The 26,262-nt window shown below is 44.2% G+C and overlaps 1 protein-coding gene across 10 annotated transcripts in view; it reads left to right on the top strand.

Annotated features, from left to right (window-relative positions):
• RBMS3 (RNA binding motif single stranded interacting protein 3) overlaps positions 1-26,262 on the top strand; it is a gene marked incomplete at its 3' end in the record, with an annotated part of 736,788 nt that overhangs the window by 396,409 nt on the left and 314,117 nt on the right. For all 10 annotated transcript variants that reach the window (XM_081883321.1, XM_081883319.1, XM_081883325.1 and 7 more), the window contains one exon: positions 24,004-24,062. In XM_081883321.1, coding sequence (XP_081739447.1) covers positions 24,004-24,062 — 59 coding nt within the window. The remainder of the gene's footprint in view (positions 1-24,003; positions 24,063-26,262) is intronic.

Here is a 26,262-nt window from a genome sequence, read left to right as displayed (position 1 = left end):
GATCATGGTTTGTTATAGTTGGCTGTGTAATTCAAACATCATTGGATCTCTGATGCATATACAAAGTTCTGCATGTACAGAAGCCTCTCTATTTCTTTCTGTATGTTAGGAAACAAAACACTTATTAGTATGTTTTTAGGCACCAGGTAAGGGACGCGGGTGGTGCTCTGGGTTAAACCACAGAGCCTAGGACTTGCCGATCAGAAGGTCGGCGGTTCGAATCCCCGCAATGGGGTGAGCTCCCATTGCTTGGTCCCTGCTCCTGCCAACCTAGCAGTGTGAAAACACGTCAAAGTGCAAGTAGATAACTAGGTACTGCTCCGGCTGGAAGGTAAATGGCGTTTCCATGTGCTGCTCTAGTTTGCCAGAAGCGGCTTAGTCATGCTGGCCACATGACCCGGAAGCTGTACGCCGGCTCCTTCGGCCAATAAAGTGAGATGAGCGCCGCAACCCCAGAGTCGGTCATGACTGGACCTAATGGTCAGGGGTCCCTTTACCTTTACCTAGGCACCAGGTTTTTTATGTGTGTTTTTTTAAAAACCATATTTGACCAGGATTTGGTTTGCTTAGTTTGCTTTCTTGTGAATTGGCTGCTGGTTTTAGATGTTTGTGCAATTCTTAATAACAGGTTTGTCACAGAGTGTGTTTCTAATTAGGTTGTAAGCCTCCAATAGCTAGGTAGAAAGGAATGATAAAATGTTCAGTATTAGTGATCAGGAAGCATCTGGGCAAATAGGTATTTTTCAACTGCAAGAGGCATAGGAGTCAACTCCTAGGGGTCAACTCCTTGGCCCCCACAACAAAAAATTAGAGGGGGCTACCCTCCCCCAAGTTGATAGGCATTGCCATTCAAATGGTGTGTGTACACTGTGCCATGTGATCGATTATGTGGGGTGGGGATTACCTGGGCCCCCATAGTATTTTATTTCAGTTTGCACCCCCTGTAAGAAGAAGTTAGTGCCCGTCTGAACCTCCAAGGGAAGATATTCCACAGGGTAGTTCCCCATGACACTTTGTTTTATACCTTGCGCATTGCTACAGGTAGAGATGTCATAGAAGTAAAAACAATGCTTGGTATTTGTCCGTCAGGGTTGCCTTTTTGACAAAATAATACAGGGCCATTCAAATGAATAGGCATCCTGCCGTTCACCCCCACTACCCCACCTACCTCCAGCAATAATCTACTTAACTGGAAACAAGCTTCAAAATGAACCTTAACAGGCAATCAGTCAGTCTTCCCAATACCTTTCTGTTTCATCGAATAGTACAGAGCCCTGGATCAGCGTGTGCCTAAGGCAGGCATGGCCAAAATTGGCCCTCCAGCTGTTTTGGGACTACATTTCCCATCATCCCTGATCACTAGTCCTGTTAGCTAGGGATGATGGGAGTTGTAGTCCGAAAACAGATGGAGGGCCAAGTTTGGCCATGCCTGGCCTAAGGCATTGCAGGAAGTCCCTTCTGGGACTTGAAACTCTGCGCCGTATAAGGAGAAAGAACAAAATAAGCTCAGACCCGGAGAAGAAGAAGAAGAAGAAGAAGAGGAGGAGGAGGAGGAGGAGGAGGAGGAGGAGGAGGAGGAGTTTGGATTTGATATCCCGCTTTATCACTACCCGAAGGAGTCTCAAAGCGGCTAACATTCTCCTTTCCTTTCCTCCCCCACAACAAACACTCTGTGAGGTGAGTGGGCCTGAGAGACTTCAAAGAAGTGTGACTGGCCCAAGGTCACCCAGCAGCTGCATGTGGAGGAGTGGAGACGCGAACCCGGTTCACCAGATTACAAGACTACTGCTCTTAACCACTACACCACACTGGCAAAACTGAGAGACTTCAAGGAAGTGTGACTGGCCCAAGGTCACCCAGCAGCTGCATGTGGAGGAGCGGAGACGCGAACCCGGTTCCCCAGATTACAAGACTGGGATGGCACACTTCTCTCCCTCTCCTATTTTTGCTGCATTTGCCCAGGAGGTAGTGGTCCAGTGTGAGCCAGTGTGGTGTAGTGGTTAAGAGCGGTAGTCTTGTAATCTCATATCAACCACTACACCACACCTGTCAAAGTCCTTGTCTAGAAAGTTAGCCACCTTTTCCCCCACTGGAATGTGGCTGTTTTTCTTCTTTAAACTCTTTTGTTTCGGAAAGAGCCCCGACACTGAAGCACATACTGTGTATGGATTGTGTGCACATTTCCTTCTTCTCCTCGCACCTTCCGAAAGAAAGGCACATAGGAAAGCCATGCAGAGAGATTAGTTTCAGTTCAGTATTTTTAGAAGAAATCCTTTGTAAAGATTGAAAGACTGCCTGTTGTGATTGAAAATATATTTTATTTGTCTTCTTTGATGGAAATGGGATTGAGTTCCCTGATCTCACTGGTCTCTGCTTTCAAGGTGGTGACGGCGGCAACAGATCTATAACTCTGGCAGAGACTTGGCCAGAGTTTCATTATGGAGGAATAGTCCATTATGGAGAAATAGTCAGGGAAGCGCCATGGGACAGTAATTGAGCACTGCTTTTCATGCAGAAAATCCCAAATTCAATCCTTGTCATCTCATGTTAAGGCTGGGGAAGATCCCTCTCCAAAACTTTGCAGAGCCATTGTCTGTCAGTGTAGACCAGGGTTTCTCAAACTTGGGTCTCCAGCTGTTTTTGTACTACAATTCCATCATCCCTGGCCGCCGGCCCTGCTAGCTAGGGATGATGGGAGTTGTAGTCCAAAAACAGCTGAGACCCCAAGTTTGGGAAACGCTGGTGTAGACAATAGTGAGCTAGATGGACCAATGGTCTGATTCAGTATAAGGAACCTTCCTATGTTTCTAATAAGCTTCCAGCATTTTGTGACCTTTTATCCCAGAGTTTAAAGTTAATCTGCTGTATGGGGATCTCTTTCGGCTGCTGGTATCTGGACTCACAGCATTCCTCACAAGACCTTTCCTATATGTGCACAGGTGAGCTGAAGATTAAGGGCACGTAATCGGAGAACAGATAAGAGGACTTCTCAAGAATTAGGCACCTCTTCTAGTTTGATGGAAGTGATTGATTGGACTGGATAGGAAGAAATAATTACCGGGCTGTAATGTAGAAGTGCACACAGCTGGTTGATGGCAAAGGCACAGTGAGCCCTGAGCTGCGGGGGGCCAGGGACAGATACAACAAACACAGGGTGCATATCTTGGGATTAAACAGGCCACGACTTTCTTGATTACGGATGTCGGTAGGTTTTGGTGTAGACATTGGGTGTGTATCCAGTATCATCAAGCCCAACTGTTGGTTGATGAACTGTCAGAGTTGATCCTGGCTTAAGGATCTCCCTATGACATACATCAAATGCAGGATTGCCATCAAAGGGAGTGCTATGGCCCATTGGCCCCCGTCTGGACAGAAACACCTCCCCCTGGATCCCTTTAATGGGGCACCCTACTTCATTTTATGGGGGTGGGGGGAAGGCTCCCAACCCCCACTCTCCGCCCTGACTTGTCTGTCTACAAGTTGTGACAGTTGCTATGGGCTAGACAGGCTCAATTTCAGTGGAGAGAAAATTCCTGCCTGGCCCCGAATAGGGTGACCGAGTATTTTAATAGCACGGTCTAAGCATGGCCTGCCTTTTCACCTTCGGGCAAGGGCCAGCTTATAAACTACCCATGAAAGCGAGACCTGTCTCAAAGGTCTCCCCCTGGAACCTCGGCATTTGCCTAATTTGCCTGATAAACGTTTATTCCAGCTCCTGGAATTTCCTAAGAGGAAAAAAAGGGCTATTTATCCAGACAAAAGCAGACCCATCGGTTAGGGTTACATCAGTGGTCACTGCTTGTTGCTCTCCTGTTCAGAAATGCATTGGGTTGGGGGGGATTTTATTTTGTTTTAAAGCAATGCTGGTTAATTTTTAACAACTCGCGGTTTGCTTATCAGGGGGTTAAGGGACAGCCACATCAAGGAACCAGGAAGGCAAGCACATTTAATGAGTGTCTTCTGACCTCTTGGAGACACTGGTGGTTCCTATTCTTTCATTATCCTCTTCATTTCTGCTCTCCCCCAGCCTGTTTTCTGCATCTGGCCAATCAACCGTAGCAGCACTGCTGGATACGTCCATTAGGCCCTGAGCTGTTTGCTTATTATTAATGTAAATGTTTGAGAATCTGAAAGCACCCATGGCCTACCCAGGCCAAAGAACAAATAGCAGCTGCATATGTCTCCATCTGGAGTCCCGGTTGCTTGCTCCTATACCCCTTTCCAGGATGAAACATGAAACTTCGCAGCTTGTTGTCTCTCTGCCGGTCAGCATAAGCAGAGGATTCAAACTGTTAAGTGAAGTTGGGTGCTTTTGAGTGTTCTGGAGTTCAGCAATCCTCCCCACCTCTTCTCCTCTTGGAAAGTCATGCAATGCAGGCAGATGACGCATGGGAAGATTTGAGGGAGGGGGGGGGGAATGGCCTGTCTACTTCTTTGAATGCTAGATTCTTGAGAGAGTCTGAAAATCCATATACCCCATACACATGCGTGCGTGCGCACGCACACACACAAGTTTCTCTACTGTGAGAATGGGTGAGCTAATGTTGACCCACCTTTTCAGTTTACTAAGTTTAATTTTTTTTTAGACTACCCTTTTAGAAGACACCCTCCACCATAAATTTTAAAACTGGGTCCAATATGTCTATAAGAGCAGGGTGAGAAATCAGCTCCTGGAAAGTAGCAGACATGCTCCTGGCACATCCATTTATCCTCAAAACAAAAACAAAAAAACTAGGTCTGAAGAAAAATAAAGGAAGAATTTTTTTCCATAGCAAGCTCACTCGCTGTCATGACTGAGCCTAGCCTCTTCCATCGTCTCCCCATCTCCAAATGTTTGGCATTGCCCCTTTCATCCACCAATTTCCCCTGCTCATTGCTATTCTCTGTGGCTGTCTTGTTTTCAGCACCTGCTGAAAATCTTATGTAGGCAAACCTACCCAGACATTTACCTTTAACTTGCAATCTTACATGTAGTTTCGTTATGTATACAGTTGTATCTTGGAAGTCGAACAGAATCTGTTCTGGAAGTCTGTTCGACTTCCAAAACGTTCGGAAACCAAACCACGGCTTCTGATTGGCTGCAGGAAGCTCCTGCAGCCAATCGGAAGCCGCGGAAACCCCTTCGGACATTCGGCTTCCAAAAAATAGTTCGCAAACCAGGACACTCACTTCGGGTTTGCAGCGTTCGCTAGCCGAAACGTTCGAGGACTAAGCTGTTCGAAAACCAAAGTACGACTGTATTTGTTTTAAAACTACTGATTTTTATTTAGGATTCGACAAGTAACATTTCCAGGGTTGTTGAGGTTTTTTTTTGGGGGGGGGAGTTATTGAGCTTTCTTTAGTTTTGCTAGTTTGAGCTATTATTATGGAAAAACGGCTCTTCCAATCTGGGCTGCCATATATCTGGATTTTCCCAGACATTGGATTAATTTCCACCCGGACACTACTCCCATACAGGAGGGAGAGGCTTGGAAAGCCCCTACCTACAATTCACACTTTACGAATCTCTCGGTACCACTCACGTATAATTCCCCAAGGAGCACTTTAGTTCATGCTACCATGTCATATGTTCTCAGTGAACCTGCTTGGCCATTTCTAGAGTGGAGCGGAATAATGCCCTTTGTGATTGGCTAGCATCCCTCAGATATGACAGTCTACAGGTTCCAGACTAGGGAGCCGTGGGAGGGATTAAGTGTGTGCTCTTTTGATTATTCTGTCAGTTCTTCTTGCCAGGTGGAACATTTCCTCCTCCCCTCTCCTTGTGTACTGTGCTGGGAGTAGACCTCCAGAGTGGAATTGGGGAGATACAGAGAGTGCAAGAGAGGGAGGGAGGGAGGAGACGAAGAAAAGCCCTGTTGCACTAGCAGGACCCCTCGCACTGGTTTTTGCTAGCCTGCTGGGCTAGTTGAATCCAGGCCTATAGCACTTATCTGGTGTGAAATGCGCTTGCAGGTACAAGAGACAAACATGAGGTCTGTGCTAGATTTTCAGCTGTACTTCCTAACCAACTTAAAAAAATAAAATGAACCCTTGTCATCTTGCCACATGGACCTAATTCCAATCAGTATTTACTAATGTGCAGGCATTAGGAGAAGAATGTGGCATTCGCCTTTGATTTCCATGGTGGTCACAGAGTAGAAAGTGATCTTTATTCCCTGCTCTCTGCAGAAAAGATGTGGAGCAGTTCTTCAGAAATGTTATCTTAATGCCATAACGTGACTAGTAATAATATTTATAATGAAACGTCAGAAAAACCAAACATTCTGAGCATCGGTTTCTGCTAGCACTCAGAGTTTAAGCATATGGCCTCCCTTTTAACAAGGGGAAACAGAATAAGGGGTTGATGCCTTCAGTATAGTGCCATGCTATCAGTACACAAAACAAAAATGCCATTGTACTCCAAATAGCTAGATTCTCCCCCAGCCGTTTTGAACAAGCAGCAACAAGAGCTTTGCCCCATGCAAAACGCAGCAATGTTTATTCCAAGTATTTGGTAACTTCCTGGAATTATTTGACTGAGAAGCATTTATGTATGATTTATATTTGGAAATCAGGCAGCTATAATGCTACTTAAGAGGTATTTGTTGGCAGAGAAGGTTCTTCCCTGCTTTAGCAATGAGCACTTTGCACATGTTCCATGTTTACTTTCGCTCCAGTGCACTCCCACTTCCATCGTGGGTACACCTTAGCCACAATCCATATGTATTCTACAGTTTCCTGAGAAATATTCCCTGATGATAATGCTTTCCCTCAAACCTTCTTTCTTCTTTCACTCGTAGCTAAGTAAGATTGTCTACCATGAACACGGTTTTAACAGTGAGTCCGTAAGTCACTGCGGAGGCCAATTCTGGATCCACACCTTTCCACAGTGGGAACATAGGTTTCCAGGTGGGAGTTGATCATGGTGAGGGTTTGCCAAGCACGTTTCTCCCTTTTGTCCTGAGCTCAAACATCTTCAAAGCCCAAGACACCTTTGGTAAAGGCTGTTCTCCAATTGGAGCGCTCGCAGGCCAGTTGTCGGTGTTTATACTACATTTTTTTAAAGATTTGCCTTGAGAGAGTCTTTAAACCTCTTTTGTTGACTACCAGCATTAGGCTTTCCATTTTTAACTTTGGAATGGAGTAGTTCCTTTGGAAGATGATAGTCAGGCATCCTCACAACATGACCAGTCCAACAAAGTTGATGTTGAACAATCATTGCTTCAACACTGGTGATCTTTGCTTCTTCAGTACACTGGCTTTAGTTTGCTTGTCTTCCCAAGTGATGTGTAAATTTTTTCGGAGACACCGTTGATGGAATCTTTTGAGGAGTTGGAGATGGTATTCATAAGCGGTCCACGTTTCACAAGCGTGCAGTAAGGTTGGTAGTACAATAGCTTTGTAAACAAGCATTTTGGTTTCCCTGTGAATGTCCCAGTCCTCAAACACTCTGCAATTCATTCGGGAGAAACTGCACTCGCAGAGCACTTGCACCTTCCATCTAGTTTGAAAACTTAAGATTGCAGTTAAGCTGAGGTGTGTACATCTGAGACAGTCATTGCACATGTGCAGATCACAGCTTCATTGAATGGTGTTTGTTGGTGTTGTGTTTGTGTATGTCCACAGGCTTTAGCCTAACAGTTAGGAAACAACGCTAATGAAAATGGAGAGTTGGGAGGGGGGGTTATGAAAACACCTTTCAGTTTTGCTTCTTTATACAATCACACAGGCACAGTACTTTCTAACAGAGAATATAGATAGCACTGAGCTACTAGAGCAATTAATAGAAAGGAAAAACAACAAAAACAACCCAGGGGCACAGAGGATAATTCTGTTGCTCACTCATTGTACAAAGGGTCTCTTTAAGATGTGGTTGTAATTCTCACTGATGGAAGAAAAGGGCAGGCTGTAACGATGCGGCTATTAAATATTGCCGGCACTGAAACAAATATTTTATTTTATTTTATTGTATGATTTCTCTTTTGCCATCTCCAGTAAGCTGAAAACAATGGCCTTGTACTGTGTAATAAGGGGAAGGCGGCCTAATAAATATTTTATAGCTCTCCTGAAATTGTTTGGTCTGTTGCTGTCATCTTTATTACACTTTACACAAGGCGGGGAGGGGGGGTTCTTAATTATGTGGAGGTCCCTAGCCTTTTTATGCTGCTCTAGCAACACCTTAAAAAAAGAACAAACCACTGGCTGTTAATTCTTCCAGTTATTGCAGCTGCATGCCCATTCCGCTTTTGAACAAAGACCCCCGTTTGGCTCCTGGGCTTTCATTCTTCTGCTGAATGGCAGCCATTCAGAATCGGGCTGGCTCAATGCAAGGGGGCCTGGGAGGATGTGAACATACGTTGATGCCTTTTCACAGGACCAAGTTCCATATTGGTGACACCAGTGGGTGGGTGATGTAGTTGCAAACATATCCACTGTAAGTGGAACTCCAGCACGTGGAAGTAGGATACTACCCAGTGCCCTAAATCTGGCAACAGGCTCTTTTAGGACCCCTTGTATTAAACACACACCCAAAAACTTATATTTTGGATATTGATATTACTATTATTATTAGTCAGGTACTGGTGTGGTTGCTCGAGAGCAAACAGGCAAGACTCCGACTTGTCTTTTCCAGGCTTTATTATTAGCGCAAACTATTTACAGTGGGTAAAACCTCAGCGCCTAGGACTTGCCGATCGCATGGTCGGCAGTTCGAATCCCCACGGCGGGGTGCGCTCCCGTCGTTCGGTCCCAGCGCCTGCCAACCTAGCAGTTTGAAAGCACCCCCGGGTGCAAGTAGATAAATAGGGACCGCTTACTAGCGGGAAGGTAAACGGCGTTCTGTGTGCTGCGCTGGCTCGCCAGATACAGCTTGTCACGCTGGCCACGTGACCCGGAAGTGTCTGCGGACAGCGCTGTCTCCCGGCCTATAGAGTGAGATGAGCGCACAACCCTAGAGTCTGGCAAGACTGGCCCGTACGGGCAGGGGTACCTTTACCTTTACCTTATTTACAGTGAGGAGCGTCTCAAGTTCATGTCTGGCTCACTTGCTAGCAGAATCCTGCAGCATAACAGTTGCGTGAACCCCAACCTTCTCCCTTCCCTTCGCCTAAACCTACTGCACAGAATGGGCGCTGGCAAAGGGGGACTTCCCTCCCCTCTGGTTTGCTCAGGCTCAGTGTTGAGACTCTTCCAAGCATCCCCTGCTCCCACCACTCCCTCTCCACTGAAGGTGGGGTTTCCCTCCTCGCCAGAGGAGAAACTGCTTCGCAAGATTTTCGGAGGTTCCCTATAACACAACTGCCCTTCCACCTCTCGCCTCTGAGCTGATGGCAGTTCCCTGACAATTATTATTATTGTGAGAATTTATATACCGCCCTCTACCCAGGTGCCTCAGGGCAGTTCACAGAATAAAATAAAGATATAAAATAACAAAATACCTAATAAAAATAAAAACAGCAACCCAATAGCCCCCCCCCAAAAAAAACATTTTAAAAGGGCATAGGATGTAAATGGGATCAACCAAAGGCCTGGTTAAAAAGGAATGTTTTTGCCTGGCGTCTAAAGGTGTGTAATGAAGGCGCCAGGCAAACTTCCCTAGGGAGAGCATTCCACAGATGGGGAGACACAGCAGAAAAGGCCCGTTCTCATGTTGCCACTCTTTGGACCTCTTGAGGAGGAGGCACATGAAGAAGGGCCTCAGAAGGTGATCTCAGGGTCTGGGTAGGTTCATATGGAAAGAGGCGGTCCTTGAGGTATTGCAGTCCTGAGCCGTTAATTAATTGCTGAGCCCATATGGTATCCAAATTCATTATGTATAAAAAGGTACTAAGTTGGGCTAGAGTACAGTGCAGTGCTGCATATTTCTGGTGGTTTCCAGGTCACCATGCTTGTGGGACTTGCTCCAAAACGTTGGTTGATTGCATGTCTAAGTGATTGCTTGTGTGATAGGTTCAATATATTAGCCTATCAACAGATTATTCTGATGCCTGCCAGCAAGTGAGGAGTTACCGTACATTTGCACCAGACATTGAGTAGCATGTTAGGCATCTGGGCCCACTGGAAACCCATGTACGTAACTCTTCGCCAGTGATGGGGGAGAGAGTCAAGTTGCATTTAGAGGCGAACCTACATATTTTGCAATTTCCGAAGCAGCAAGCAAACCGAAACTCCCCTAAATTGCACTTCTCCAAATGTTGCAGCACAGTTCTCCAGCCAAATCATGCCTACAAAAAATGGGGTAAAGTGTTAGCAAAAATTGCTTTGTAAGAATGTGTATATTAGGCAAAATTGCAAAATAAAAAAGTCAATTAGGAGAAATTCACTTTAAAATGCTAATGAATTTTTCTGAGAACTTTTGTTCTTTTAAGTTGCAAACTGAAAGAACCGGCATCAAAGCATGGAGTTGGAATGGATCCCAAGGGTCATGTAGTTCCGACCTCCTGCAATGCAGGAAATCTCAACATGCAGTTGGTTCCCCATCCAATTTGAAACCATACCAGACCCTATTTAGCTTTGCAAATGTGCTAGAAGTTATATTGCTACAGAAATGTGAACTGAATTTAAGATTGGAATAATGAGAATCTGAGGGAAATCAAAATGGACAAATTTGGCCATCCCTTCTACTCGCTAATCTGGTTCATACATAATACTAAACTAAGGTTTTGCATTATGTGCCCAAAGCTCTGGACTTTTCAAATAACCAGTTACAGTGGAACCTCGGTTCTCAAACGTCTCTGTTGACGAACGTTTTGGAACCCAAACGCCGAAAACCCGGAAGTAAATGCTTCTGTTTTCGAACGTGCATCAGAAGTCTAATAGCTTCCGCTGCATCTTTTTCAATTTTCTCAATTGAATTTGCCAACAGCCCTTTGCGTCTCGATTTTTGAACGTTTTGGAAGATGAACAGTCTTCTGGAATGGATTATGTTCGAAAACTCAGGTTCCGCTGTACTTTTTAATGTCCCAAACCAGAAAAACTGTGATTAGTTTAACTGTGATTTAGGGAGACTAACCAACTTCTACATTAATTATCCCGCATCGTTTCCTTAAACAACAGTTAACCCTAAGCACCATTCTTAGTTTGGAGGAAACAAGTAGCCACAACGTATGGAAAATCGTTTCCTACTTGGCAGGGAGTTGGACTCGATGGCCCTTGTGGTCTCTTCCAACTCTATGATTCTATGATCTTCCGATCCTGTGACCATGCACGGGAGGGGGGGGGGAGATGGGGAAACATGTGAGCCTTGGGCTCACCCAAATGCATTCCCATAGCTCTGAAATACGACTTTGCATGACAGCACAACACCATTGGACTAATGAAAATAAAGGCCACCCTTTTCCTCAGTTAGATCCTTATGGATTGTGTGAGTGAAAGCTTCACAGTCAACTAAGGCAGATAAGTGTTGCCGGCTTACTTTAACACAGCTGGGGGTCCGTTTCTTTTATTTTTCCCTTGCTTGCTCCCTTTTTCCCTGCAGCAATTCTCTGCAGCAAGAATTTTCGCTAACAGGCAGGCTGCGCTTTTCAAATCTCAGTGGGCCTTCTTCACATTCCCCAGAAATAGGACACATTTCAATCTCTTCCTATCATTAAAGTCTGCAGAGTGACTACAATTCGTGCACGACCCTCTATGAGAGAGAAGCAGCCACCCAACCTGTCAACATGTTCCACTTTGAATGTTGAAGATTTGCCGCTTGCTTTCAATAATGCTGTGGACTTTGTGGAAGAGGGCTTTCGCTTACTTCAGTGGGAGCTTTTTTATGCACAGGGCTTGCCGGATCAGGCTTGATGCCAACCGTAAAGTGCTCTTTTGTCTCATGACGTCGCTGTCTCCCAGTTCTGCTAACTGGAGGCGCACGGATGGGGCTTAATACTGCTTGGTAATTGTGTGTGCTGAGAAGTATGTGCTCTCGTAACCCCTCAGATCCTCTTAATGCTGTGGATAATTCAATCACACCCACACAAAAATGACATTATTATAACATTAGGGCCTAGTGCAGATTAGCGAAAGACAGGAAATTACGGCGTGCAGGACCGAAATTCTATCCTTGGCTTTGCCATAGTGTGCGGAGGTGTTCTGAAGGCCCCTTGAAGAAAGCTGATTCACATATGTCCAGCTGGATATTCATTTGCATGGAGCAATGTAGATTTCAGTTCAGTATTTTGGATCCAGATCAGGAAAAGGAGAAACTATTTGGTGTGGGTGCATTGCATTCTGGCACAGTTAATTAGGAGTGTGCCGTATTCTTAAGACCCACATAGGTTGTTCCTGAAGTGCCCTCAGCAGGAGCTGGTATTTAAGATACCAGAGCGCAACTTTTCATAACCCATCTATTCTCAGCAGCTGGAAACATCATAGCCAGACACTGGAGAAGACCGGTTAGGAGTAAGCATGGACCAATGGTATCAAAGAGTATGGGAAACAGCCTTATTAGAAAAACTCATAGGAGAAGACACCTTCACCCCGGTATGGTTCCCCTTTATCACATACACAGCCCAACAACACAACAACAAGAATCCGCCAACAGCATACGAGTCAATATGGCTAACCTGGTCCAAAAACACACACATACCCCGCTCACACACAAAAACAAATCTCACTATAGCCAACCAAAGACAACCAACCACACCCTAGGTCACCCCCAACCTCTCTCTCCCCCAAGGAAATACAACAAGCAAATAGTAAGAGAACCCACACAAGAGACGCTGACAGAAAACCCTACACATAACACTAACTAGAATAGAAGCATTGTCACCCCAACCCACTCGCCATTTCCCCCTCTTTCCCTCTCTTTTCTTCCTAACCCAACATTGTATGCAATACTAAAGTCTCACAACAAGTGAAACTGATCAGTAGAAAACACATCTTGAGAAAGAGACAATGCACATATTTTTGTAAACTAAGAAATTATATATATTAACAACACAACTTTTTAATTCTTGTAGTCTTTGTGGTTATATTATGTTTTTATATGTGTTGGAAGCTGCCTAGAGTGGCTGGGACAACCCATCCAGATGGGTGGGGTATAAACAATAAAAATTATTACTATTATTAACTTAGCCTTTAATAGCTCATGGAGTTCAAAAAAGGGCCAAAATACAGCAAAGATGCATTTGTTCAGTATGAAATCACCACACTAAATGAATGTGGCAACATTACCTCACAGAGACATAACCATTTAAAAAAAAAGTGTAAATTAGATCTCAGTCAAGGAGAAATGTGGAACCAACAAATACCATTTTTTTATTTTTTTAAAAAGCAATGGGTAGCCTACAGAGTGCAGGATTTTGTTACTATAAAACACAATTACGTTATGGTTGTTTTATTTGTTTCGGCTGAAATAATTGCATCAGAGAAAAATGTGTTCGAGTTTCCTCTTTGAGGTGTTAAATACACCCTTTTGAAATGAATAAAACTTGATATATCCCCCTTGAAAATAGAGTGAATAGAAATATTTAATGAGCCGAAAGCTTCCTCTGATACAGTTCCTATAAATAATTTCTGAAAGGAATAAACTCATCTGGAAAAGCACTGGTATTAGAATTTCACAAATAATTATTACTATAGAAAGCCCAGACAAGTAGACATCCATAATTTGTAAATAATGAAAAGAAGTTTCTAGGCTCACGTGTGATTCTTGCACACACTGCGTGAACTCTATAAAATGCTTAACTTGCAGTGATTTGTTTGTTGACAGTCCCTGGTGGTAGAAGACTTTCATCTTTTCTCTCTCTCTGAAAAATTGAGTTTTATGTTATTCTGTTTTTCTACCCAGAAGCACTATATGTTTAAAAAAGCGAAGGGGAGACTAATGGATTGAATGGAAAAGCCATATAAAATGCAGAATGAGTCGTTGTCTTAGATTAAACGCTGTGCAATCCTACACATGCTTACTCAGAAGTAAGTCCCATTAATGCCGCTTACCCAGAGGTTAAATGGGTATAGGATTGCAGCCTGAGGCTGTAGCTAGATTATTGGTTCATTTTTGGCAAAAACTGCATGTGGCTGAAATACTACTGTATTTTGAGCACTTGCTATCCTTCCCAGAGATTGGGTGAAGTTTATCATCTGATCTGGATCCTGGTGTCCCAAGATTTGTATACCTGCAGGAATATTTAGTATTTTCAGTCTTTTCACTCTTCTCTCTCTGAATTCTAGAAAACATCCTCTAGTGATTCTCTCTGCCCCCACTTCCCCCCATGGTAGGGCTTTAAGTCACTGGTTGTACACATGTAAACACAGATGCACACACACACACACAAATGCTATTTTAAAAAATAAAAAATAAAATTTTTAATGTGCCTTGTAATGTTCTCTCTTGATGTTTATATTTTGACAGCATAATCCTATACATGTCTAGTAAAGGTAAAGGGATCCCTGACCATTAGGTCCAGTCATGGCCGACTCTGGGGTTGCAGCACTCATCTCGCTTTATTGGCCGAGGGAGTCGGTGTATAGCTTCCGGGTCATGTGGCCAGCATGACTAAGCCGCTTCTGGCGAACCAGAGCAGCGCACGGAAACGCTGTTTACCTTCCCGCCAGAGCGGTACCTATTTATCTACTTGCACTGGCATGCTTTCAGACTGTTAGGTTGGCAGGAGCAGGGACCGAGCGACGGGAGCTCACCCCATCACGGGGATTCGAACCGCCAACCTTCTGATTAGCAAGTCCTAGGCTCTGTGGTTTAACCAGTGGCATAGCGTGGGTTGTCAGCACCCGGGGCAAGGCAAGTAATTTGCACCCCCTAACCCGTGGATTTGCGCCACCTAACCCTAACCCCCAGATGTTGCGCCCGGTGCGGGCGGCCCCCCCTGCACCCCCCACGCTACGCCACTGGGTTTAACCCACAGCGCCACCAGCGTCCCACCTTACATGTCTACTCAGAAGTAAATCTAATAGCTCAGTCGGTAGAGCATGAGACTCTTATTCTCAGGGTTGTGGGTTTTAGCCCCACTATGGGCAAAAAATTCCTGCATGACCCTTGGGGTCCCTTCCAACTAAACAATTATTCTATGATTCTGTGATTCTAATGGCTTTCAATGGAATTTATTTCTAGGTAGATAGGCACTGGATTATAGCCCAAGTTATGCAATGGTATAGTCATCTTGAGCTCATTGTGAAAAGGTGGGTTTGTAAGCCTTTTATTTTATTTTTTTAAATAGTTGCTGCAATCACATTTTGTAGTTTTGGTTATTTTTTTTTAAGGGACATAAAAATAATGAAAAACATGTAAGTAGAAAAATAGGGGTTTGAAATGCAAAGCCACTTTTTAATATTTATTTATTTAGCTCCTAAAATTTATATACTGCTTGATAATCAAAGAATCAAAGCTTACAAAAACAATAAATTTGTTGCTTAAGAAATTTACAACTCCAGTTACAGAAGGTTAAAATCGCAGTAGAACAGGCTAAAAGAAATAAAAACTCATATATATTTCTAAAGACCTTGCTAAGCTTGTCTAAATAAGAATATGTTTCGCAGGCGACAAAAAGAATACAGTGATATCAAGAGGCGAGGAGTTCCAAAGTTTTGTTGCTGCCACACTAAACGGCTGAGTTCTTATGGACATGGTGTGGGTATTTATGTGGTACTTGGCCAAGTGCCAATTCTGCCAACTGAGTGGGCAGATTCATCTGCAAATTTGTAAAGCTTTTATGTTTCACAAAGCGATTGTCGTTATAGCAGGTGATGGACAGTGGCAGATAGATGGTGGGACAATCTTAGGCGAGAGGCGGACATTTCACAGGGTGAGAGAGAAAGGAAAAGCTAGTTCCCACGTTGAGAGTTGGAAGGGTTTGCCATTTTCTTTGGGTAAGGGGGTGGGTGGGATTAACGGCTAGTTTTGTACACTGAGAAGTGTTCCACTACTGATTTCTTCCTTATTTTTCAGAAGACTGCTTCGTTGTGTTTTATAGTTGCACCTGAGACATTCACTTCCGTTATGAGCAATTTTGCAGGGGCTGAGTGGTGGCGTTTATTACATTGTGTATGATTTTATATGCTGCCTGGTATGCCTTGCCCATTATGAATTATGTACAGTTAAGTTACAACTTTATTGATTACAGATTGTGAGTGGTTTGCTTAGGCATTGGTTCATGACTAGTTGCACCTGAGCTCAGCAGGGCAGCATTGACGCCTGGACTCTGGGAAAACTGTTAGAATTCAAGCCCGTCTTGAGGTATGTGCCTATCTGTTCAGGCACCGGCTGAATTCTTTAGACCTCCCTCCGGCGACTCCCGGCAGGATAAAACATACGCGAGGTCCGTTCCGGCGATTTTCCTCAGGCTGTGAGGAAAACACACCAACTGCTCCTCTCTCCCCTTTGGTGTCCCCAGGGAGGGGAAAGAAGCAGACAGAAATCTATTTACATCTTTTATTCCTGTCTTTTACTTCAGTACAGAGAAAACATGTCTGCACTCATCAGCAGTTAGAATAAACTCCACCCATGTACTTCCAGCACAGGTCATATGACAAACCCACTGAGCTAACATCCGGTGCTCAGTACAGAATGGACTGCCCCTTTGTTCCCATGGCAACAGTCACAAACTTCCTGTTTGGCTTTCCAGCCACAAGCAGCAGACTTGGCTGCTATAGCCTTTGCTTGCTGCCGCATTGCTGCTTTAGAATAACAAAAACATCCTCGGGGAGCACTGGACCAGGTTCAGACTCAACTCACCCCAAATGCTCCCAGGGGCTCTGGCGTGGCCCGAACCCCTGGAAGGGGATCGGACAAAAGCAAGGAAAGCGCCTAGATTCTTTTAACGGAATGCATGGAGGATTGATAGTGGCTAACAGATTGAGGTTGAATCCTGACAAGACAGAAGTACTGTTTTGAGGGGACGGAGGCAGGCAGATGTGTGGGACTCCCTGGTCCTGATTGGGGTAACTGTGTCCCTGAAGGACTAGGTACGCAGCCTGGGAGTCATTTTGGACTCGCAGCTGTCCATGGAGGCGCAGGTCAATTCTGTGTCCAGGGCAGTTGTCTACCAGCTCCATCTGGTACACAGGCTGAGACCCTATCTGCCTGCAGTCTGTCTTGCCAGAGTGGCTCATGCTCTGGTTATCTCCCGCTTGGACTACTGCAATGCGCTCTATGTGGGGCTACCTTTGAAGGTGACCCGGAAACTACAACTAATCCAGAATGCGGCAGCTAGACTGGTGATTGGGAGTGGCCGCCGAGACCACATAACACCAGTCTTGAAAGACCTACATTGGCTCCCAGTACGTTTCCGAGCACAATTCAAAGTGATGGTGTTGACCTTTAAAGCCCTAAATGGCCTCGGTCCAATATATCTGAAGGAGCATCTCCAACCCCATCATTCTACCCGGACACTGAGGTCCAGCGCCGAGGACCTTCTGGCGGTTCCCTCACTGTGAGAAGCCAAATTACAGGGAACCAGACAGAGGGCCTTCTTGGTAGTGGCACCCTCCCTGTGGAACGCCCTCCCACCAGATGTCAAAGAGAAAAACAACTACTTTTAGAAGACATCTGAAGGCAGCCCTGTGTAGTGAAGCTTTTAATGTTTGATGCATTACTGTATTTTAATACTTTGTTGGAAGCTGCCCAGAGTGGCTTGGGAAGCCCAGCCAGTTGGGCGGGGTATAAATAAGCCTAACCACATGCCTTCCACCACCGCTGAACCAATGCCTAACCGCCAAGCCTTACAATCGGGTTGTTGTGGCTCTCCAATCGCTCCCACCCACAACAGCAGTGAGGTCAGTTTTGGTGATCTCACCCCAATACGTGCTCTCTGGGAGGAGGACATGATTTATTTGAATTGCTTTTACATGGTTTTGTTTTAGTTGTATTTGTATTGTATAGGTGTTATATTTATTTATTTATTTATTTATTTATTTATTTATTTATTTATTTATTTAATATTGAGAAATGTCCAACTAACCAGTTCCACTAGCTCAGGGACTTTCAAATGTGCAGTGGGATTTCTCTGTCCTCTTCCCTTCCCTGTGTGTGCGCCCCGTAAACCTGTTCCAGAGGATTAGGGTAGGGGAACAGATTTAGGGGTTGCACAGGGAGAGGGAAGGGGATTTCCTTTGCACAGCTGCAAGTCCTTGTGTTAGCAGATGTGTTCTGTTGGATATTGTCCTTTTGTTTGTTAAGTTCTACCCTCTTTTGACATAGACCAGTATCTAATCCTTAGAAATACAATAAAACAAACAACAACATATTTCAGTGGAGATCTGACAGCTGGCGGGCATACTGTATTTTGGGAGAAATTCTGGAGCTACTTTGCCCATTATTTCCATTTTGAAACACATTCTCTCTTGAATATTGTCTTAAGCTGCAACGTGGGACCCATTTAGATTGGTTGAAGCTAATTGAAGTGGGTGAGATTTAAGCAGCTGAACTGAGTGCAGGATTATAGCCTTGGTTAATGGCTGTGAGTACTGTATCAAATCACCAAAGTGACAGGCAGCTATATCCAGCACTTTTTTTCTAGAAAAAGAGGTGCAGGAATTCCCACTCTTTTTTGACAGACAACCCTAAATTGGTGAACTGGGGGTGGGGGGCAAAGGTGTTTAGTTCTGGGCCTTGTTCCACTATACAGTTGCCAGTACGCTGCAAAGAGATGGTAGAACTCTGTTCCAGTGAGTTCCAGATGAAAAGAAGCCCTGGCTATACCAGCAAAGGAGTAGAGTAAGTGAATTTAAGACAGTGTGTTTCACTTTTGTCCCAAGTACCTGAGCCATTTGGAATAATTCTCTAGTTAACTAGTTTGTAGAACTAAGCTTTAGGAATATCCAGTGAAAGGACACAGGAGACCACAGGTTAAATTACCGATCAAGTTAAATTGCCACACAGTCATGAAATCCACTTGTCATTGGCATAGTAACTGGAAATAATTCTGGGAAGTCATTGAAATTTAGAAACAGAGTTAAGCATTTGGTTCCCATTGATCTCAATAGGAACTTAGTATGCTGAATCCAGAGAGAATTATGCCTACTAACTCTTGCAAAAGCAATATTACATGACGTTAAAATAATGGGAAATGCACTTTTGGCTGGTCTGACTAAGAAAGGGCAGATTACCCTATTTCTGTTTCATTTCAGTCTTGCATACAGTCAGTTTAAGGTCTAGACCCTTTAATGACTTTAAAAGATGTGAAAAAACTTAATCTAAATTATAAAGTGTGTACAAACTGCATTCACTGGTACTACTTCTATAACACTTTTTTGTATGCTTTCCAATACAGTTTCCCTAAAATACAATTTTTGTGTGCATACTTATCTGAAACCAAACTGGCTCACAAAATTCAGAGACGTATGGGATCTGATTGACAACGGTGTTCTGATCCATGGTCCAAGAAAGCAGAATAGGTTTGCTTGCTTTAAAATGCAGACCCTATGATCTTCTCTTCCATCTGCTGTCTAAGTCTTTATGATAAGGTGGGAAATAAAACTTTAGCAGTAATCTCCAAGCGCTTGCTCCCAAGCAGTCTTGAATTTAATGAGAAAATCCACATATTTTCTAATTACCAATAATTATCTTAAAACAGATCTTCTGTGAATACTCTATGTGTGCATCCCAAATCATGGTTTGAGCACAGAATCATTCACCCAGCTATTTAAAGGGGGGTAGGGTGGAATTGTGTATGTTGTCGCATTGCTTCCTATTATAACAAGATTATGTTGCAATCTTCTTACTGGTAATTATTGCAGCATATTATTCTCCTTTCACATGTAACCAGTACATATTTCTGTGCTTATTTGCCAAGGCATTTGCCTTTTATTTTTACTTCCAAATTGCTTAATTTGTTGGAGGCCTTGGAAATCTAATTACTCCTGTATCAGTAGCATAACCAGATTAAAAAACAACAACCACGTTCCCCCATGACATTTCTGAACAAGACATCAATCAAACTTTGCTGGCTGAGGAATATTGCTTCAGTAAGCCTTGTTCCATATATTAACTTTTAATGTGAAATATCAGGGCAAGGATGGATTGGTTTTTATAATTATTGTAGATAATTATTTAAGATAATGCAACTCCTACGTCTTGGTGCATATTTTAGCAACAATATTTTCTGGACAAAAGAGTCTTGTGAATTGCCAATAGATTATGGAAGCAAAGTACAGGCAACATTTACGTGTGTTCCGTTGATGCATGACTGCGCACATGTGTATCATAGTGACTCAGAAGTGGCCAGAGTGTGGGCATGATGAGGACAAGGCATAATGAGCTTATATACACTCAACTGTTGCGTGTGATGACCTGGAACGCAACTCCCATGCAATTGGAGGTGGGTTGCTTGTATAATATAATATAATAAACCATGCAAAATCTTAAACTAACAACTTAGAAATCAAGAATTCTTAAAATATCAGCAGCAAATTTATTGTGCTAGCCATTGGCCTTGACAACTTCTAAATACCTTGGTTTTCGAACTGCTTAGTTCTTGAACGTTTTGGCTCCTGAACGATCGAAACCCTGAAGTGAATGCTCTGGTTTTCGAACGTTCTTTTGGAAGCCGAACATCCGACGGGGCTTCTGCGGCTTCCGATTGGCTGCAGGAGCTTCCTGTCAGTGACAGTGAATGAAGGTCAAGAGAGAGAGGCTGACATTCAACTCTACTCCAACTCAGAACAGACCTATTGAGGTTTATGGACTTGACTAGAAGACTGTGAAATTTCAAACTGAAAATCTGCACATGTGCAGCACACAAACACGGAGATACGAGAATACAGAGTTAAATATTGTTAGTTTTAGAGGTGTTTTTTTTTAAAAAAAAGAACAAACAAACAAACCATGGTTAGTATTAAAAATTAGCAGGCCAGCTCTGTTATGCATTATGCCATTCCATGCTATTTGCATGTAGATTCCCATTGTGTAATGCCCTTTTGGTATCTCTGCGTGACAAGAATTAAAATTGCATCGCTTGCAATGATGAGAAGAGCCATATCCCCAAAGACAAATTACAGCGCCAGACATCTAAGCAAGAAAAATTGGTTATCAGATGTTATTGTTCCATTTATGACCAATTATCAGAACTTGGGGTCTTGGAGGCTGCAATTAATTATTAACTTTTATTTAGGAAAAACTTGTCGTATTTTTTGCTCCATAAGACACATTTTTTTCCCTCCTAAAAAGTAAGGGGAAATGTCTGTGCGTCTTATGGAGTGAATGTGCGGTCCCTGGAGCTGAATCGCCCAAGTGCAGGGGCAGAAATCAGATTGTGCGTCACGGAGGAGGGAAGGCTGTAGAGATGAGGTTTCTGGGGTTCCTGCATTGGGCATATTTTGCTCTGTGTGTAGAGGTGTGTGAGTCATGTTGGTGCACAGGAGAATGTGTGCTTAAAGGGGGCATTTGGGCGTTTGAGTGTCCTTGTGTGTGCAGCCTCTTTATCGCTGTACGGCACCCCAAGGCTATCGTCTGTTCACCGTGCCTAATTATTGTAGCGCCTTCCTAAAGATTCAATTGTGACTCCTATTTTGTTTTGAGTTCCTTGCCGCGTACAATTTTAACTGGGCGGTTAAAGTCAGCCTCTGCTACCCTCCTTTTGTTCTTGCCCCTTTCTGGCAGGGAGCACACAGCTGCAGTCAATTCCTTTCCTGCCCTCTGCCTCAGGGTCTTCCCCCCCACTTGTGTTTTCGGTTGCTGTGTTTACTCGGATCGGGCCAGCGGTGGCCCGTTCCCCTTGCTCAGCGCACCTGCTTGCTGCGAGGTGATGCGGCTAGGAAGGAATGAGCAGCAGGACACAATCCTTTCCGCTTCCATTGCTCAGTGCCGGCCGCGGCAGCGTCACCTTGCAGCAAGCAACGCGCTGAGCAAGGAGACTGGTGGCAGACGAATGCAACAAGGAGCAGGGAAATCTCCTACCTTCATGGCAAGCAGAGGGGAAAGGACCGTGTCCTTCGTGCTAATTCCTTCCTAGCCACACTGTGTGCAGGCTCCAACCCACCCGGATCAGCTTCCGGCGGCTAGGAGCACAACTGACTGCTGCTGCCTCCGCCTCCTCCTCTCCATGCTCCAGTGCTGCGGCGGCGTCCAGGGAAGCATGCCAGGGACGCATAGGCAGCTGGAAAACATGCAGGTGGGAGAAAGAGAGAGAGCTGGCTTGGGTGGGTAGGTGGGGGAGAACTTTTGCCTCCCTTTCCTCCCTCCCCTTAATCCCTCTCCTGCATTGTTAGCCACCTCCTTCTCCACACACCCCACATGTGCCACTTGCCCCTCCAGTGTTTTTCCTTCCCTCCCCACGTAAAACTCCTCTCCTACAACATTTGATTCAGAATATTTCCCCCCCCCCTTGTTTTCCTCCTCTAAAAACTATGTGCATCTTATGGTCAGGTGCACCTTATGGGGCGAAAAGTACGGCATTTCCAATTAATTCGGATACACCATTGCATTGACATTTAAGTGTTTTATTGCTATGGACAATAAGTACTGCTATGAATACTTCCTTGGGCACCAGGTGTGTAAGGCCTGTTGATCTGGAGCAATGAACAGGATGGGGTATGTGTAGGTTAAACATGACCACAACTTTATTGGTTGCAGAAGATCAGGATTTTGCACAGGACAGAGCAAGGATCCTATTAGTGGGCAGCCCAACTGTTGGCCAATGTCTCTCCTAACCTGTGTGCTGGGTAGCCCTGAGGGCAGGGTCAGCCTTGCCCATGAGAAGGACTGAAGCAGCCATCTTGGGTGGTGAAATCCCACAATGCATTGCCTTTGCTGGTACCCTACTACCAGCCACTTCCAGGGCCGCACAGCTGCTGCTGCTGCTGCTGCTGCTTCTGGCGAGATGCCACTGAAGATTAAGCTAAGGGCCATATTCTATAAGTGCATTATCATATACATTGTATGAAGAGCTTTCACACACAGAACAAAGATTGGGCATCATTATGCTTTGGAAGGTTTTGCTAATGCAGAATCCTGCAACTTGCCTTTTTACCAGGACAGGACTTATTCTGGCTCCCTACTGGCTTCCAGACACAATTCGGAGTGCTGACAATGACCTTTGAGTTGCTACATGGTTTGGGGCAGGGGTGGCCAATGTGGTCCCCTCCCAGATGCTGCTGGACTCCAACTCCCATCAGCCCCAGACAGTCTCTTCCAGAAGAAGAAAAAATATAAGCCCTTTTTGTGGAATTCCAGCTTTTACTTCTATCAGAATTGTGTCCGGCCACTTCTCTCTTGGTGTTTCAGTGTCTATTTAAAAACTGGGAGGGCATTTAGTATTGGCTGAAGGTTTCTTGATTTAATTTTATGGTATGCAGTTATTTGGTTTTAAGTGCATTTTTAGACTATTGATTTTTAGAAATAGCTTTTAATTTTGTTTCAATAGTGATTTTTGATTGTACCTTTCTTAGCACAGCTTTTGTGGCAATGGCATGGTGCTAAGTCAAGAAATAAATGCAATCTGGCGACCTTCCAAGTTCTCATATTTCGAGAGGGAGAAAAAAATTCCCTCCATTCACACCAGTCATAATTTTACAAACCTCCATAATGTTCTCTTCCCTTAGTCACCGTTTCCACCCCAAAAATCTAAAAATCCTTCCATGCGCAATTGCACACAAATCAATGCGGTGTGTTCTGAAAACAGGCATCCCCTTGGGCTGGCTGCTGAAAGTCTCCCATATGTTCCACTCTGGCATTGCCAATTTCAGAGAGTGGTCCATTCTGTGTCTTGGAAAATCACCCATTCATCTCATTTAACCAAGGGAAAAAACACAGGTTTAGCCTGATCTAATCAACACTCAGGAAAAAAAATCTTTGTTTGCCTTGACATCCCCCAAATCTGCCACTGTAATTGGTCTCTTTGTTGATTATCAAAGTGCAAGCATAGAAAATTAACCACCTTTGTAAGGGTAGCTTTTGAAGGTCAGGTGAGAAATGCAAATACAGCATGCAGGACATTACCATACAATATTGTTTGTGCTGCACTTTTCAGGAGCACTTAAGTCTCCTTTTCTTTTAAGTATGCTTGACAACTGGATCAGGTTTTCAACAACAATAAAATGAACATCCCTATTTCTCTCCCCGCCCCCCCCCCTACTTTTGTTTTTCAGGTATGGGAAAATTGTATCCACAAAAGCAATTCTAGACAAAAACACAAATCAGTGCAAAGGTAAGTGCCAAAAGTCCTCCCTGCAAATTCCACATCAGATTGATTGACTGGTGTTTGTGCTGCAAAAGTTCAGACTCTGGCGGTGCAATCAACATAATGTACAATATATTGAAAACATGTTTAATAATGCTGTGGCTTCGAGTTCTACTTCCAGTAACATTGCTCATTAATTTTTTTCATTAACAAACAAAATGAAAATCACAAATCAGAACAACTATCAAATTGCTTCGGCAGCAAAGTAAATTACCTCCTAACCACACAGTGTCATCTGATTTGAACAATATTATCGGTGATGCAAATTGATTTCCTATGTAAAAATTTGAAACTCTTGGGAAAGCTTTCCCAAGCAAATCCTCATTCTGCTTTTCTCTCTTTTGATATCTTGTGCTCTGTTCTTATAAGAAAATGTTAACTGTGGCCCAACTGCATCGCTTCTGAAATAGTGGCGTAGTGGAATGAAAATGAATCTGTGTAGCTCTTGCAGTTTATTTTCATTTAATGGCTAATGCTTTAAAATATGTTTTGTCGTTTAAATGAATCTGAATGCAGGGTGCATCAGTGTGGCATAGTATGGTTGCCTGCATAATATTTTTATTCCTACATGTTTTATTCCCCCCCCCCTTAATATGCAAAATACACTTATGGCAGGGAGTGGTGAACTTGGGCCTAGGGGCTGAATTTGGCCTTCCAGGCTTCTCTGTCTCTCCCTAAAAATTCACCCCAGGCCATTCCCCTCACTTGTCCTTTTCCACACCATCCCCAAGTGCTTTTGCCCTGGTAGGCGTGTGTCCTTGAACTCCCTCTTGCTTGCTTGCATGGGTGAATTTGTGTGTGGAAAGCTACAGGGAGGTGAAACTTTGCACGACTGGAATGTGGTCTGCTTTTTTCATCTGCCCTCCTGCTCTTCCTTGAAAGGTTGGTTATGAGGAGAAGCTGCCTTTGGCCTGAAAAACCCCCCACCACATATCCTACCCCTGTTCTAAAGCGTAATAATGGAATTTGTAATTGATTTATCAACACATTATCTCTTTTGTGGGGAGATGTTTCACCGGAGTTCAGACTCTTGCAGCGCAGTTTACATCTTTATACCATAAAATATTCATTTTGCACGTCCGGTATCCACCATTAATCTTCTGTCTGGGAACCGTTGCTCAGACAGAAATAACAAATGTGGATTATAGTCTTAACTTGTTAGGGTGCCAGATATCAAGGAGTAGTGGCGGCTTTGATTGACATGTTTTGCACTTCCACCACAATTATTTCAAATCTGACGCCATTGTGGTTCAGGTCCCCTTTGGAATGGGCTTGATTCTTCTCTGGCCTTCCTTGCTACTGCCCATCCCCTTTCTCAAGACCCTACCTTACTAAGTCAGTGGGAACAGCCGCGCAGAGAGGCCTTGACTCTCACAAGTGTTATTGACAGTAGCGCCCCATGAAGCAGCATAGATGGGGCACCGATGTCCTTCCTGTGCCCCTTTCTCCTTCTGGCAATTGCCCGTCACATGCAGTGTTCAGAAGCTGGGAGAGCAGCAAGGCTCCACCTACATCTCCACAAGGTCTGCTACTGCTTCTTGACATTGCTCACTGAAATAAGGAGCTAGGGACAATATCATTTCCAGAAGTTAAATCAAGCAACATGGGGACTGCGTTTCCGATGCCTCTCTGTTTCATTGTGTGTCGAATCCTTTTGTGTGACAATCCAGGCCACAGGGAGGTTGTTGAGAAGCCATCTCATCATCCTTTGGCGAGTTCTGCGTTTGGAAAAAAGCAGGTAGCAGGGAGGGTTTCTGCCATGTTTGGGAACACGATAGGTGTCTGCTTGGAATAGAGCGAAGTTCACAAGTAGTGAACAACACAACACAAGTAGTTGTGGTTCAGATCCAAAGTGGGAATTAACTTGTAGAGGTGGGTCCCTCCTAAATCAAGCTGAGGGGACGGAGGCTGGGCCAACACTGGATTTCAGGCCCAAAGTACATGGGGTGTCAGGCAAGTCTTGAATCTTTAAATGCAGGCCTGCATTTCAATTACAGTGGTACCTCGGGTTACAAACACCTTGGGTTACAAACACTTCAGGTTACAGACTCCGCTACCCCTGAAGTAGTACCTCAGGTTAAGAACTTTACCTCAGGATGAGAACAGAAATTGTGCGGTGGCAGCAGGAGGCCCCATTAGCTAAAGTGTTACCTCAGGTTAAGAACGG

Source organism: Podarcis melisellensis (genome assembly GCF_964234715.1).
Source record: "Podarcis melisellensis genome assembly, chromosome: 12".
In the NCBI taxonomy this organism is placed as follows: domain Eukaryota; kingdom Metazoa; phylum Chordata; class Lepidosauria; order Squamata; family Lacertidae; genus Podarcis; species Podarcis melisellensis.
This window is presented reverse-complemented; position numbering and strand designations above follow the sequence as displayed.